Below are 15878 nucleotides of genomic sequence, written 5' to 3'. Positions count from 1 at the left end.
TATGTGTTTAGTAATTGTTAGTTTACAAAACATACACGTTTGAGCAAATATACATGTAGCCTGTTTTGGTACTGATGCCGACGATGAGAACAATCGATGGAGATCGATTGCACATCCCTTGTACTGAATGTTACAAGTCAGCTGCCAAGACAGTCAGAACGGAATGTGTGCGCTTGAACATTTAGGCCTATATTATTATTATTTTATTTTATTCGTTCTATGAATTAGTTACTTCTATTAATTTAAATATTTAGATTATTCATATCTTAATTGTTTATATTTTTATAAATAGATTCGGCTCTTCTGATATGCGAGCCGGCTCGTTCACGAACTGGAACCGACTCGTTCGCGAACGACCCATCACTACAAGTAAACAGTGACAGTGAACTTTCATTCAGTGAGGTAGTCAGTCGTGATATATCAAGGTAAGGGTCTCATGAAATCCTACTCTGTGTGACGTTTACATACGCTGGCGTTTTTGCTTAATACACTACTGTTAGCTTGTTAACTAATGTATTGTTTAGCTAGCTAACGTTAGCTAGTTAACTAATGTATTGTTTAGCTAGCTAACGTTAGCTAGCTAATCCTTGGTTTGGGAGGCATTTAGCTAGCTAAGCAGGTTTCCACTGCTAGTCATGTGAATGTGGCTGCACTGTGTTCCGCATAGCATGCACAATGTCCCCATGCTAAAGTTCACTAAAATATATTGGTTGATTTGCAAAATGGCTTGTTGAAAAAGTAATCGCTACATATGGGCTGCTCTCACTGATACACACACGGATGTGTACCTGTAGCCCACATCACTCAGAGCCTGCTTCCTCTCTCCCTGCTTAAGACAGTTACTATGTTGCCTGATAAGGATGGATCAGGTGGTTGTGGTGGAGGCCAGGCCACATCGGGAGAAGACCCCTCAGTGAACCTGTTTAGAGAGTACCTCCGCCTCAGGACTGTCCACCCAGAGCCTGACTATGGTAAGTTATGGATCTGTGTTTAAGCTATACCGTGGATGTAAATCTTATATGGTAATGTCCGCATCCCAAATTTGACACTCAATATAGTACACTACTTCACACCATATAGTAGGGAATAGGTTGCCATTTGGGACATAGACAATGTCATACTGTGTGGACAAGGTTTTGTGTACCACCACCACACAGTATCATACATTATTTACAGTGCATTCGGTATTCATACCCATTCACTTTTTCCACATTGTTACGTTACAGCCTTATTCTAAAATTAAATGGTTCCCCCCCTAAATCGACACACAATATCCCATAATGACAAAGCAAAAACAGGTTTTTAAAAACAGAAATATCACATTTACATAAGTATTCAGACCCTTTACTCAGTACTTTGTTGAAGCACCTTAGGCAGCTGTTACAGCTGAGTCTTCTTTGGTATGACGCTACAAGCTTAGCACACCTGTATTTGGGGAGTTTCTCCCATTCTTCTCATCCTCTCAAGCTTTGTCAGGTTGGATGGGAAGAATTGCTGCACAGCTATTTTCAGGTCTTTCCAGAGATGTTCGATCGGGTTCAAGTCCGGGCTCTGGCTGGGCCGCTCAGACATTCAGAGAGGTGTCCCGAAGCCACTCCTGCGGTGTCTTGGCTGTGTGCTTACGGTTGCTGTCCTGTTGAAAGGTGAACCTTCACCACAGTCTGAGGTCCTGAGTGCTCTGGAGCAGGTTTTCCTCAAGGATCTCTGTGCTTTGCTCTGTTCATCTTTCCCTCGATCCTGACTAGTCTCCCAGTCCCTGTCACTGAAAAACATCCCCACAGCATGATGCTGCCACCACCATGCTTCACCGTAGGGATGGTGCCAGGTTTCCTCAAGATATGATGCTTGGCATTCATGCCAAAGAGTTCAATCTTGGTTTCATCAGACCAGATAATCTTGTTTCTCATGGTCTGAGTGGGCTAAATGCTCTCCGAAAGTGGGCTGTCGTGCCTTTTACTGAGGAGTGGCTTCTGCCTGGCCACTACCATAAATACTGAAGTTTTGGAGCAGTGCGAAAAAAAACAAAGACACAGACTTACACATGGAATAAACAAACATACAGTCAGTAATACAGTAGAAAAAGTATATAAATAGTGTGTGCAAATGATGTAGGATAAGGGAGGTAAGGCAATAAATAGGCTATAGTGGTGAAATAATTACAATATAGCAATTAAACACTGGAGTGATAGATGTGCAGAAGATGAGTGTGCAAGTAGAGAGAATGGGGTGCAAAGGAGCTAAATAAAATAACAGTATGGGGATGAGGTAGTTGGATGGGCTATGTACAGGTGCAGTGAGCTGTGAATACTTTACGAATGCACTGTAGCTACCATAAATGATTGATCTACTGTACAATCCATTCTGCAACCCTTACCACTGGACTATATAACGCTGAAAGGAAAAAATCTGACTGAAGGCCAGCAATTGGCTAATTATTACCTACAATGGTGTAAGGTCCACTTCTTCTCGGTGGAAGACATTTGAATTTATGCATGTCTTTAACTTTAGGCTGAGATCCAAATGGCACCCTATTCCCTATATAGCAGACTACTTTTGTCCAGGGTCCATAGGTCACTGTTGGGACTAATACTAGTGTGTCAGGAAGACTTGTTTCTTTTCTCTGTCAGTGTTGTACTCCTCTCTCTGCACAGTATGTTGTAGTTGTACTAAATGTCCTATGAGTATGTTCTAGCCAGGGTTGGGAAGATGATGTTCTAAATGTAACCCTTTACAGTTACTAGTTGCCCAAATTGTTATCAGTAGTGTAACTTTTGGATTACCCAAGCTCAGTAAAGTAATCTGATTACTTTCCCCTTAGCTGCAATGTGTAACTTTTTGGGAATGTGTCTTAAGGCGTCAGCATGCTTCAGTTCGGCTGGTGCCTAACCGAATGAGTGTGCTCGCGTTCCCCCTTAAAATAAATTAGCTTGAACAATTTGAAAAGAGCGGCAATAGTACCGTTTGTCCATTTATAGACGCCGTAGCCAGTATACTTCCTCAAAATAGTCAGAATTAATCTAACTAAAGAAATCTTAGTCATGCAGTTTTACATTGAACTAAAATGTTTGGTGTAGTGTTCTTTTTATATCAGAAACATGCACAAAAACGAAACAGATTATTATTTTTTTAAGAATCCCTACTGTTGACCAATCATTGACGAAGGGGCGTAGACTTCGTCCCCGAACTTTGGCTTGCCTCCAGAAAAAAAATGTGTGCCCAAACAACCTAAACGCTCTCCGAAAACTAACAAAAACGTCACAAAATGTAATCCTCATATGCATGCACTCCACCGAACTGTTTCGGCTAAGAAGCATGCGGATGCCTTTCAGCCTATGGATTGACCAATATATGATGTGGAGCACAATACCACAGAGGAGTTTAGAAAGGAGGCACCCTCATATTTTTATTCCATAGGCTGGTATCTGCACTGTGCAGCTATTGCAAGAGTGTGTTTTTCACTGGCTGTCCACTGGTTCTAAAAACAATGATTGATAGGCACCTTAAACTTCTTCATATCAACCATTTATTGGGTGAAAGTACACATACGTTTGTGAACAGCCATCCACAACAATCACGGTGCAAATAGCTAAATGAGAGGGCAGCAGTTTGATTCATATCATTGTGCTCTGTAGATGTCAATAAGTGATATCCGTATTGCCCATAGTCTACAACACTGCTGTCGTCCTTACCTCCAAGCGTTTATTAAAATTGTATGTACGTTCTTTGGATGTCGACAGCAGTCGCACTGTTGGAAGACATGGCTTGGACTGTTGCATATTCCTGCTCTTTTCCCATGATCCTTCAAATGGATTTGGTGTGCAATCATGGTCTCTGATTTGTGGTCAGACTCGCTCAGGCGGAAAACAAACTTAAACTTGCGCCTTTTTTCAATGTCATTGAGGGGAAAAAAGGTGTCAAAGATATTTTTTACAAACATCATTTGTGAAATCCTAGAAGTAATTCTGTAGTTTTTCATAAGTATATGTAATCTGATGACAATATTTTTGATGGTAATTTAACAGATTACAGTTAGTTTTTTGTAATCCATTACACCCCAACCGTGGTTATAGCAGTAAACCTTAGGCTAATAGTCACAGACACCGAAATAACAGAACTCCAGTCTTTGCCACTAAGAATATTGAGTTTAGAGTCCCCTTGAATTAACTCAAGCTGGAAATATAATGGTTACAGATTGTCAGTCTTAATGGTGGGAAAACACAATCAAAGTAATTATTAAACAGGAGAGAGTGTGTTTTATAACCGTGGAAGTTCATTTAAAACCGGTTACATTCAGACCAACACATATTCTACTCATTACTGTACCTATGTGTTTTGGTTTTCTGTATGAGGCTACTATAAATCTTGTCTTGGTGTAACAGTCTTGGCCCTTGGGTTGTGTTTATCTCTTTACAGATGCTGCTCTGAGGTTCCTGGATAGAATAGCAGAGGAGCTTGGGCTGCCCATGAAGAAAATTGAGGTTTGTGTGGTTAGGTACATGTCTTTTTGATATTCAACTCTTTACACACTAGACCTCATGTCAACTCCTGTCTCTGTCCTCCTCACACCTGTCCGTAGGTCTGCCCCGGTAGAGTTGTGTCTATCATGACCTGGCAGGGGACCAACCCTGCTCTGAAGTCCATCCTGCTCAACTCCCACACTGACGTTGTGCCTGTTTACCAGGTAAAGACCTGGGCATGTATTTGTAAAGCATATCAGAGTAGTACTGATCTAGGATTAGTCTCGCATGGACAGGGGGGGGACCTGATCTTAGATTAGCACTCCAAGACGCCCCTGGAACCCCACTGTCTTCTTTACCACTAGTGCGAGGGGAAACGGGGAAAGGAACTCATCCTTATCTGTCTCATTCCAGGAACACTGGAAGTATGATGCGTTTGCTGCTGTGAAAGATGCAGAGGGCAACATCTACGCTCGAGGAACACAGGACATGAAGTGTGTCACCATACAGTGAGTATGATGTCATAACCACCCTGTTGGGATATTTTATCCTAACACAACGGGTCAAAACTCTCATTTAAATAAAGGAAGTTAGGCAACATCGCAAGCTAGAGAAAATACGCTACTCTGTTAGGGGATCTGCAATTACATTTTATAATATCTGGCAACCTTTACAATCTTTTGTAGAAGACATGGACCCAGCTAATTTCACAACTCCATAAACCAAGCCAAATAATTTTTACTCTTTACTTTTTGTTTTGTATTTTTTTGTATTTTTTACTGTTTGATTATATTACTCATTGTATATCATGCCTGCTTTAAGTCTGGTTTTGGGGTGGGGCTTTGTTAGAGATTGGGGGGTTGGAGTGGGTTTGATTTTGTATAGGACTGTGTGTTCTGCCCTTTACTTGTTTTGCATGTGTTATCGGTATAATCATAATGGGGGGGGGGGAAAGGAAATTAGGAAAGTTACCAGAATTTTGCAACTGTAATCCAATTTCGATGTTACAAGTGTCCTTCACATCTCCCAGTTTTTGTTTGCCTCATAACCAATAAGGCTACTGCTCGACATCTCTCATAGGTATATCCAGGCCATCAGAAGACTTAAAGCAGAGGGAAGGAAGTGTATGCGCACCATCCACCTAATGTTTGTGCCAGGTAGGATGAGCAGTCATTGGCTAAGACTGGCTTCTCAGAATGTAATACTGTGACAACACTGTAATAATGTAGTAATTCCACGGGTGCGACCCCAAAAGGCACCCTATTCCTTATATAGTTCTCTACTTTTGACCAGAGCCCTATAGGCCTTGATCAAATGTAATCCACTATATAGGGAGCCATTTGAAACGCAGCCCCTGTCATTTGACAAGGGTATAGAACATTTTAAAAGCACTTTTGACAACTTCTGTAAATAAATGTGATTGCTTGAGATACTCTTTGCTCTGTATTTGACACGTTGAATATCTTAGACGAGGAGGTCGGAGGTCACAAAGGAATGGAGACGTTTGTGAAGCTCCCAGAGTTTCAGAAATTGAACATTGGCTTTGCACTTGACGAAGGTAAATTAACAAAAAACCTAACTGTACCACTTATTAACACCCAACTATAAACCGAGGCCTGCATCCCAAATTCTGCACCCTATTCTCTTTATAGTGAAGTACTTTTGGCCAGGCCCCATAGGGCTCTAGTGAAAACTAGTGCACTATATACAGTGTATTCGGAAAGTATTCAAATCTCTTTTTCCACATTTTGTTACGTTACAGCCTTATTCTAAAATTGATAAAATATTTGTTTTACATCTACAAAGCGAAAACAGGTTTTTAATCATCTTTGCAAATTTATCAACAGAAATACCTTATTTATGTAAGTAGTCAGACCCTTTGCTATGAGACTCTAAATTGAGCTCCGGTGCATCCTGTTTCCATTGATCATCCTTCAGATGATTATACAACTTGATTGGAGTCCACCTGTGGTAAATTCAATTGATTGGATATGATTTGGAAATGCACACACCTGTCTATTTTAGGTCCCACAGTTGACCGTGCATGTCAGAGCAAAAACCAAGCCATGAGGTCGAAGGAATTGTCCGTAGAGCTCCGCGACAGGATTGTTTCGAGGCACAGAAACCCCAACATTTCTGCAGCATTCCAGGTCCCCAAGAACCAGTGGCCTCCCTCATTCTTAAATGGAAGAAATTCTGAACCACCAAGACTCTTCCTAGAGCTGGCCCCCTGGGCAAACTGAGCAATTGGGGAAGAAGGCCCTTGGTCAGGGAGGTGACCAAGAACCCGATGGTCACTCTGACAGAGCTCCATAGTTCCTCTGTGGAGATGAGAGAACCTTCTAGAAGGATAACCATTTCTGCAGCACTCCACCAATCAGGCCTTTATGGTAGAGTGCCAGATGGAAGCCACTCCTCAGTTAAAGGCACATGACAACCCGCTTGGAGTTTGCCAAAAGGCACCTAAAGGCACCAAGATTGAACTCTTTGGCCTGAATGGCAAGTGTCAAGTCTGGAGTAAACCTGGCACCATCCCTACGGTGAAGCATGGTGGTGGCAGCATCATGCTATGGGTATGTTTTTCAGTGACAGGGACTGGAAAACTAGTTAGAATTGAGGGGAAGATTAACGAAGGAAAGTACAGAGAGATCCTTGATGAAAACCTGCTCCAGAGCGCTCAAGACCTCAGACTGGGTTGAAGGTTCACCTTCCAACAGGACAACGACCCTAAGCACAGAGCCAAGACAATGCATGAGTGGTTTCGGGACAAGTCTCAATGTCCTTGAGTGACACAGCCTGAGCCTGGACTTGAACCCGATTTGAACATCTCTGGGAGACCAGAAAATGGCTGTGCAGCGACGCTCCCCATCCAACCTGACAGAGCTGGAGAGGATCTGTGCCAAGCTTGTAGCGTCATACTGTATGTGCAAAAATGTCTAAACCAGGTTTTGCTTTATCGTCATGGGGTATTGTGTTTAGATTAATGAGAGAAAAAAACTATTTAATCAATTTTAGAACAAGGCTGTAATGTAACAAAATGTGGAGAAAGTCAAGGGACCTGAATACTTTCCGAATGCACTATAAGGAATAGGGTGCCCCATGGGACATACTCGGGACTGTCCAGCACTGAAACGAACACTTCCTTAGGCCCTATACTTCCCTTCTGTCACCTGATGTCTGGATTTTTTATTTATTTTTTAGGTCTTGCCAACCCTGGGGAAGCCTTCACTGTCTTCTATGGCGAGAGGAATCCCTGGTGTAAGTATCAGCCCTTAGTATTAGAGAATCTGGCCCTAGCTGTAACAATGACGAATGATCAAATACACACGCACACCCAGCAGTACGCACAAAAAATGTCTCTTCCTCTCACCCTGGCCTTAGTCTGTCTGTGATCCTATCTCAATTAGTCTTTCCTCAATACCCGCCTCCTCCAACCTGGACTCTGGGGTAGTAAATTAAAATCCGGGACACTCAAATAAACAATGATATGTTGGTTGCGTATGGTATGTATATTGAACAAAAATATAAACACAACATGCAACAATTTCAAAGATTTTACTAGGTTACAGTTCATATAAGGAAATCTGTCAATTTAAAGTTAATTAATTTGGCACTAATCTATAGATTTCACATGACTTGGCAGGGGGCAGCCATGGGTGGGCCTGGGAGGGTGTATGCCAGGCTGTTGAGCCAGCTCTAGCCAATCAGTGAGTTTTATTTTCTCCCCACAAAAGGGCTTTATTACAGACAGAAATGCTCAACACTCCCCCCACCCCCCTTAGACGATCCCGCAGGAGAATAAGCCGGATGTGGAGGTCCTGGGCTGGCGTGGTTACACATGGTTTGCGGTTGTGAAACCGGTTGGATGTACTACCAAATTCTCTAAAACAACGTTGGAGGCAGTTTATGGTAGAGAAATTAACATTTTAATTATCTGGCATTAGCTCTGGTGGACATTCCTGCAGTCAGCTTGCCAATTGCATTCTCCCTCAAATTCTAATTTTAGTGGCCTTTTATTGTCCCCAGCACAAGGTGCCCCTGTGTTTTTCTTCATGCTGTTTAATCTGCTTCTTCATATGCCACACCTGTCAAGTGGATGGATTATCTTGGCAAAGGTTAAATGTTTTTTTTTCCCCAGCTCATGAAACATGGGACTAACACTTTTACATGTTACGTTTATAATTTTGTTCAGTGTATTTATTTGTGGATGTCCATCATCCATTTTGTATGATGTGTTAGTAATTACAATTTGTATAATATGTTACAACTTGCAATTCATACAAAATGTTACAAATTCCAATTTGTTGTCTAACGCTAGCTAGGTTAGTGTTAAGTTAGTGGTTAGGGGAAGGGTTAGCTAACATGCTAAGTAGATGCAATGTATATAGTTGTTAATTAGCTAAAATGCTAAAGTTGTCCGTGATGCGATTTGAACACGCAACCATTGGGTTGCTAGACCTTTGCCTTTTACCAACCACTGGAATTTCGTTTTTGCCTTTTTAAAAGGGGAATATGCAGTAGCTACATCCTGTTTTGGACTTAAAAATTAAGTGCCAGGGAGGAGATTTGTTATAGTTTCAACTGCTGATATCATTTTAGTCATTTAGTAGATGCTCTTTACAGGAGGTTGGTGGCAAGTTAATTGGGGAGAATGGGCTTGTGGTAATGGCAGGACGGTAATAAGTGAAATGGTATCAAACACATGGTTTCCATGTGTTTGCCATTCCATTTACTCCATTCCTGGCCATTATTATGAGCTGTCCTCTCCACAGCAGCCGCCAATGATGCTCTTATCCACGTTAGGTTGAATGTAACCATATTCATTTGAGTGTTCCAGATTTCCATTTCCTGTGTTAAGTCTAGTCTGAGACCAGTCTGCCGTCTCAAATGGATCGGAGAAGTCAGACCTTTTCCACCAATGTGTTCTGAGAAAGAGACAAGGTGAGGGGATGTGAAAAATCTTTTTTTTATTTTAGAAACAGCCTGTGTCTGCTTCCCCTCAGGGATAACGGTCCACTGCCCAGGCAGTCCTGGCCACGGCTCCAGGTTTGTGGAGAACACGGCTGCAGAGAAACTGGTAAGACTTCCTTTATTCACAGCTAGAGGGACTTTGAGTGTGTCACAAATAGCACCTTTTTTCCTGTGGGGATTGGTCGAAAGTAGCTTAGCGGTTAAGAGCGTTGGGCCGGTAACCGAAAGGTTGCTGGTTTGAATCCCAGAGCTGATTAGGTGAAAAATCTGTAAATGTGCCCTTGAGCAAAGCGCTTAACTCTAATTGCGTTTGTAAGTCACTTTGGATAAAAGCGTCTGCTAAATTACTAAAATGTAGGTCACCATTTTGGACACAGCCCTTGTCCCCACACACACTATAGTTCACTTGGCCAAAGACAGCAGAAAAGGGTGCTAATTCTGATCACTTGGAGGACGATGATGTCAATGACCTCACCTGCTTTTGTCTGTCTCCCTTCTCACAGCGCAGTATTATTAACTCCTTCCTGGACTTCAGGGAGAAGGAGAAACACAGGTCAGTAAGGCAGGAAGAGGGATGAGTTCAGTCACTAGAGGGAGCCATAACTACTTAACAGGAATGTGTTTTGTGTGTGTGTGTGTGGCAGGTTGAACACCAGCGAGTGTTTCACTCTTGGTGACGTCACCACTGTCAACATGACCATGGTGAAAGGAGGCGTGGCCTACAACGTCATCCCTGCCGAGATGGACGTCAGTTTTGACTTGAGAATACCACCCACAGTCAATTTGCAGGTGTGTGTGTGCCTTTGTCTATGTGTGTGCCTTGTGTGTTAGGGAAGGGACATTTTAAATTATAAATGTTGTGGAAGCTCTTCTGAATATATAGTTTACCAAGCTACCAACTACTTCACACTGGGAGAAGATAAGCTACACGAAAAGTAGTTCACTTCATCCAAACTACTGCTTCATAAATTATCATATCTAACTCTTAAATGTCATAGACTACAAATTGGATTCAGATGTTAACATAATGTGTAGTTTAGCCTATTTAACACAACTGTTTCAAATGAGAATTGGGTCTGATCCTGAAAAACACTGGAAATTTTTGCCTACTTCACCCATATTCTTACCTTTTTTGCAAAAAATGGAATTAACTAATGAAAACACTTATTGAACAAAAATGTAAACGTAACATGTAAAGTGTTGGTTTCATGTTTCAATTAAAAGATCCCTGAAATGTTCGATATGCACAAAAAGCTTTTCTCACAAATGTTGTGCATAAATTTGTTTACATCCCTGTTAGCTCAAAATCCACGAGCTGACAAGGTACAAATCTGTCGTTCTTCCCCTGAACAAGGCAGTTAACCCACTGTTCCTAGGCCGTCATTGAAAATAAGAATTTGTTCTTAACTGACTTGCCAAGTTAAATAAAGGTAAAACATTTTTTTTAAACATCCCTGTTAGTGAGCATTTCTCCTTTGCCAAGATAAGCAATCCACCTGACAGGTATAGCATATCAAGAAGCTGATTAAACAGAATGATCATTACACAGGTGCACCTTGTGCTGGAGACAATAGGACACTCTAAAATGTGCAGTTTTGTCACACAACACAATGCCGCAGATGCCTCAAGTTGAGGGAGCAGTTGGCATCCTTGGCATCCTGATTTCAGGAATGTCCACCAGAGCTGTTGCCAGAGAATTAAATGTCCATTTCTCTACCATAAGCTGCCTCCAATGTTGTTTTAGAGAACTTTGTCAGTATGTCCAACCAGCCTCACAACCACAGACCACGTGTAACAAAGCCAGCCCAAGACCTCCACATCCGGTTTCTTCACCTGCGGGATTGTCTGAGACCAGCCACCCGGGTGGCTGATGAAACTGAGGAGTATTTCTTTCTATTATACAACATCATTCTGATTGGCTGGCCCTGGCTCCTCAGTGGGTGGGCCTGACTCCCAAGCCACCCATGGCTGCGCCCCTGCCCAGTCATGTAAAATCCATAGATTAGGGCCTAATTAATTTATTTAAATTGACTGATTTCCTTATATAAACTGTAACTCAGTAAAATCTTTGATATTGTTACATGTTGCGGTTATATTTTTGTTCAGTATAGTACAGACTCCACCTATTTCACTATTCGAATAATATCCTGATTAAAAAAGACAATTCTAAAAATAAAAATTGCTCTACTCTCTTGACCAATCAGAATGAAGCAAAATTCCACAACAGCAGACATTGCACGGTTGTTGCTACATCGGTCATCTTTGACTAACAGTAGCCTAGGCTAACAGCAACACAGTGAAAGTTTGATGCTCCCCATCTAGTGATGCCAATAATGGCAATTTTGTTGCTAGATTTAGCAACTTTTCAGACTGCCCTGGCAACAATTTTTTTCAAACAGCACCTAGCAACAAATTTAGCAACTTTTTGCAAATTTATTTGAAACTTTTAGCAAGTTTTGAAAAGTGACTCAAATGCTAAAATGCATGCATTTTCCCTCTAAATGACACAAAAACGATTTTCTGTCATACACTCAGTCACAAAACACGTGCCTGGCTGCAAAAGTGCATAGTGAGTGACGTCAGCAGCAGGCCAGCAGCAATTTCAGCAAATTGCAAATCATTGTTGGCTGACTGCAGCAGTAGTACGGGTTCGATGAGCCAAACCCAATGAATATCACGAACGTTTGATCTTGAACAGAAATAACAACATCAATCAACATGTCTCAAACAAAATTGTACAGCCAGAAGTACAGAAAAGAGAGTCTGTACCTGAACAAATGTCAAATATTTTTTTTCCCCGAGATGTCCAGTCAATTTGAGTAACGTTATTGTGTATTCTACTTAATGACGCAGTTTTACGTTATCACGCAATGACATCACAACGTCATTTAGCAACTTTTAGCAACAAATCAACCTGCCTCTATCAACTTACCCTGAAAATGAGTTGTTTCCCAAAACGTTTTCTGGTGAGTGTTGCATTGATCTGTATCAGATCTTGTGGACCCTCCATTGGTACTAGGCTAATCAGTATTTGAAGTGGCGAAAATGGCATACCATTGCCAGGGCTGACTGGAGGTCTAAACAAAACAATCACTTTGTGCATCCTCAGAACGTTAGGCTACTTACATTGAACATTGTGCTACTGTAAATGCGCTATCAAAGCCACGTGACGTCTGAATCCGCAGTAGCCAAGTGTAGAAAAGGCCCATGGAGGGAGAGAGTAAATACGCTGTAAATAAACACTACATTAAGTTTTGTTTAATTTAAATTAAGCATTTCAAATGTCATGGTATATATTTTGTGTGTAACAATGTAACATGGATTTTTATTTTATTTAGAGAACTGTTCAATTGTTAAAATAGGCCTAAAAGAAATGATCCAAAAACGATTACTCTGTGTCTTCACCATTTCAAATATTTTATTCTATTGTTAGGAGTTCGAGGAGCAGATTAAGAAGTGGTGTAAGGAGGCAGGAGAGGGCATCACGTATGAGTTTGCTCAGGTCAGTACAATAAAATGCATTTCTCCATACACACACTTGTATATGGGCATGGCGACAACTGATCACATCAGTAGAGTATGCTTTAATGTGTTCTGATTTCGGCCATATTCAGTAGATACGATATTGAAGTAAACGGGGAGGGACTCCCTGAACTTTCCAATAAGAAACGCTTGTTTTGTTAAGTGTTTTGCTACGGTGTAAATGAATGAAAACGACCCAGTTGTAAGATGTTCTGTCCTCCACAGAAACACATGAACCAGAATTTGACATCCACAGATGATAGCGACCCCTGGTGGAAAGCCTTCAGTACAACCTGCAAAGCCATGTGAGGATACACACTAACACCCAAACTCACACACACTCAGTAAAGGCGAGCTTCATCTGAATTTCTCTCGCCTCAGGAACATGACTTTGGAAAAGGAGATCTTCCCTGCAGCCACGGACAGTCGTTTCATCAGAGCGGTGAGTTAGAGCAGTGGCCCATGGGTAATGTAGTGTGTAAACCATAGGATTGGCCGATATACTGTGTGATTTGGAAATACCGACGTTATGATTTTCAATACTGTTCTTTGTCATCCCGGGGGCTACGCCACTGCTTATAACTAAGTTAAGTATAACTAAGAAATCTAGGATGAGTCTAATCAATTCTATCCAGCTCAGGGCTCCAGCTATGCATTTGACTGGCTAGATGTCAAAATCGAGCTTCTTGGTTACAGCAGTCCCCTCCTAGATAAAGATCCCTGTTGCCTAAATTGTTTTTGTGCATTTAAAAAAAAATGTATTCTATTATTTTAATGTGTGTGCACTTCTGGTAATACCGTATACCTTGGTATGGTACAGAAACGGTATGAAAATCGGGGATCCCACCCAACTCTAGTACACCATAACAACATCTTACTTTCAAACACTTAGAACTGCATGTTTTTTCTTAATGTGTTTATGACCTCAGGACAAAACATGTTTTGTTTTTGTAGAAGCTTGCACTTCAAAGCTATGTCCATATGTGTTGTTCATTTTACTTGATCATTAGGAGAAGAAATGCATCATAAATGCCACAAGCTAGAAATCTCCGTAGAGACAAACCGCAGTGCTTTGAATGAGCTAAATGCAGTTCTCCCTTTAAAATCACCCCTCTTGAGATTGATACAATATTTGGTAAAATGGTAGAGCGAGGGCCCTTACTGGGTAAAATTACGTTTTCAAAGTTATTTAATGCTGATTTATTCATTGAGGCAAAAAATGTGTTTCTGCTGTTAGGTCATTGTCAGTGTGTCGGATATTGGTGGCAATGCTTTCTTTACAAAAAGTAGGATCTCTCAAAATCATGTTTGTCCTGCTGTAGGTGGGTCTCCCTGCCATCGGCTTCTCCCCAATGAATCGGACACCCATCCTGCTGCACGACCACAACGAATATCTGAACGAGCAGGTCTTCCTCAAAGGCATTCAGGTGTACGAGAACCTAGTGCCAGCATTAGCAAATGTGCCCACTCTGCCTTGCGACACCTAGAGCAGCCATTCTTAACTGGTGGGTGACGCAAATTTGATTACGTTTTGGTAAAGATATATATTTTTTTTTGTCACTCGAATATTGGGTGAAGACTGAGGCAACCCAGTTAAATGTGGGTCCCGAAATCAAACCAGTTGAGAACTGCTAGTTTAGAAGTCAAAGGTCAATAGCTTGGCTACTTCACATCCTTTGTCTCTGAACCTCCCCTTGGCACGTGTAAGTCTGCTCTGACACCTTTCACAGATAAACAAATGTTGAATAATCCAGATGGTTTTGAATAATCCAGAAGGCAGCGCCAAAGAATGAGATTACTTCATACAGATATAATTTAAAATACTCAAATTTAGCACTTCACATTTGTCTCTATGCCTTTTTGTATGGATAACATCTATTTTATTTTCTCAGACCGTACATAGCAACTCAGGACAACATTATACCATTGCATTACACATTGTAACAGCCTTGTAACAACATTGTACTTAAGAGAATGTGTTTCATGCGTCAGTGTAAGCGGTCTTGACGAAGGGTGTGATCATCCACTATTCTAAACCATGTATTCTAATCTTAAATGATGATCAAAGATTGTATTAAAGAAAAGCAACACGGTTATATCAGATGACCCTCTTTTTGAAGTTGGTAATTAAAATGCTGCTTCATCCAAACTTTGCACAGCATAACTTCAGCTGTTCCTCCATAATACTACTTATCCACTTAAACCGAACATCAACTATCCCTCTCAGTTAATCAAGTTTATCTGCCATTTCGCTCTTTGAACAACTTTTATAACAGTTCTAACCATTTGATTAAAACAACACAGAACCAACTTGGTTTCACAGTTAGTGGAATTGAGCTTTCAATGGAAATGTAACACAGAACCCAATTGGGGGAAAATGTTCTGTTATTAAAATAGTTAATGAGTATTACAAAAATATTTAAAAAAAGGTTAAATCCATCCATTAAATTTAAGGATATCTTCTGTTCAACTTGGTATCTTCCAGTCCTATTGTAATGTGATTGCTAAGCTACTTTTATTATTTACGCCATAACCTTACTGATTAGCCCCCAAACCACACAAGCAAGACTGAAGTAATGCCATGTTGACGTATTTCACATATTTCATCAACTACTTGAAACCACAGATTTGTATAATTATTATTTTTTTATTTTTTTTATTTTTGCCTGCTATTTGCTAGAGCTGATTTGAATAAAGATATCACTTTATTAAACTGTTTTGTTGTTATGTGATTTTTACAGGTTATTGAGTGTTTATATTTTCTGCCCAGGGACTGCAGATAGGAAAGAGCAGTGTAGCTAAATCTGTTCTTACAAATAAAATAAAAACCGAGTTGGTATCATGCACACCACACAGCTCAAAACACTAAGACAGAAATATATTACAACATGAGCATAAGATATATTTTAGTAAACAATAAATGAAGCA

At 40.8% G+C, this 15878-nt stretch overlaps 1 protein-coding gene across 4 annotated transcripts; it reads left to right on the top strand.

Moving 5' to 3' along the window:
- The first annotated feature begins 95 nt into the window (after positions 1–95).
- LOC110494017 (aminoacylase-1) lies at positions 96–15663 on the top strand. 4 transcript variants are annotated; one of them, XM_021568681.3, is made up of 15 exons: positions 96–425; positions 840–971; positions 4414–4478; positions 4577–4681; positions 4872–4966; positions 5538–5614; positions 5926–6015; positions 7659–7715; positions 9461–9534; positions 9932–9981; positions 10073–10217; positions 12862–12930; positions 13176–13255; positions 13332–13392; positions 14273–15663. In XM_021568681.3, exons 2-15 carry the CDS (start codon positions 845–847, stop codon positions 14435–14437), a joined length of 1260 nt encoding a protein of 419 aa, XP_021424356.2. In that variant the 5' UTR covers positions 96–425; positions 840–844; the 3' UTR covers positions 14438–15663. The 4 variants fall into 4 exon arrangements, with proteins under 4 accessions (XP_021424356.2, XP_021424354.2, XP_090061351.1 ...); XM_021568679.3 differs by having other exon boundaries at positions 836–971; XM_090205225.1 differs by lacking the exon at positions 5926–6015.
- Positions 15664–15878: the final 215 nt, after the last annotated feature.

The sequence above is a fragment of the Oncorhynchus mykiss genome, chromosome 17, assembly GCF_057628025.1.
Source record: "Oncorhynchus mykiss isolate SJ-2025 chromosome 17, ASM5762802v1, whole genome shotgun sequence".
In the NCBI taxonomy this organism is placed as follows: Eukaryota; Metazoa; Chordata; class Actinopteri; order Salmoniformes; family Salmonidae; genus Oncorhynchus; species Oncorhynchus mykiss.
The sequence above is the reverse complement of the archived record's forward strand: the minus strand, read 5'-3'. Positions and strand labels throughout refer to the sequence as shown.

What these genes read in the sequence shown, in the direction of transcription:
- LOC110494017 (XM_021568681.3), top strand. Translation starts at nt 845, where the DNA reads ATGTTGCCTGATAAGGATGGATCAGGTGGTTGTGGTGGAGGCCAGGCC. An exon ending in AGGGAGAAGGAGAAACACAG is followed by an intron (nt 9,982 to 10,072) that starts GTCAGTAAGGCA and finishes TGTGTGTGGCAG; the next exon opens with GTTGAACACCAGCGAGTGTT. An exon ending in AGTACAACCTGCAAAGCCAT is followed by an intron (nt 13,256 to 13,331) that starts GTGAGGATACAC and finishes CTCTCGCCTCAG; the next exon opens with GAACATGACTTTGGAAAAGG.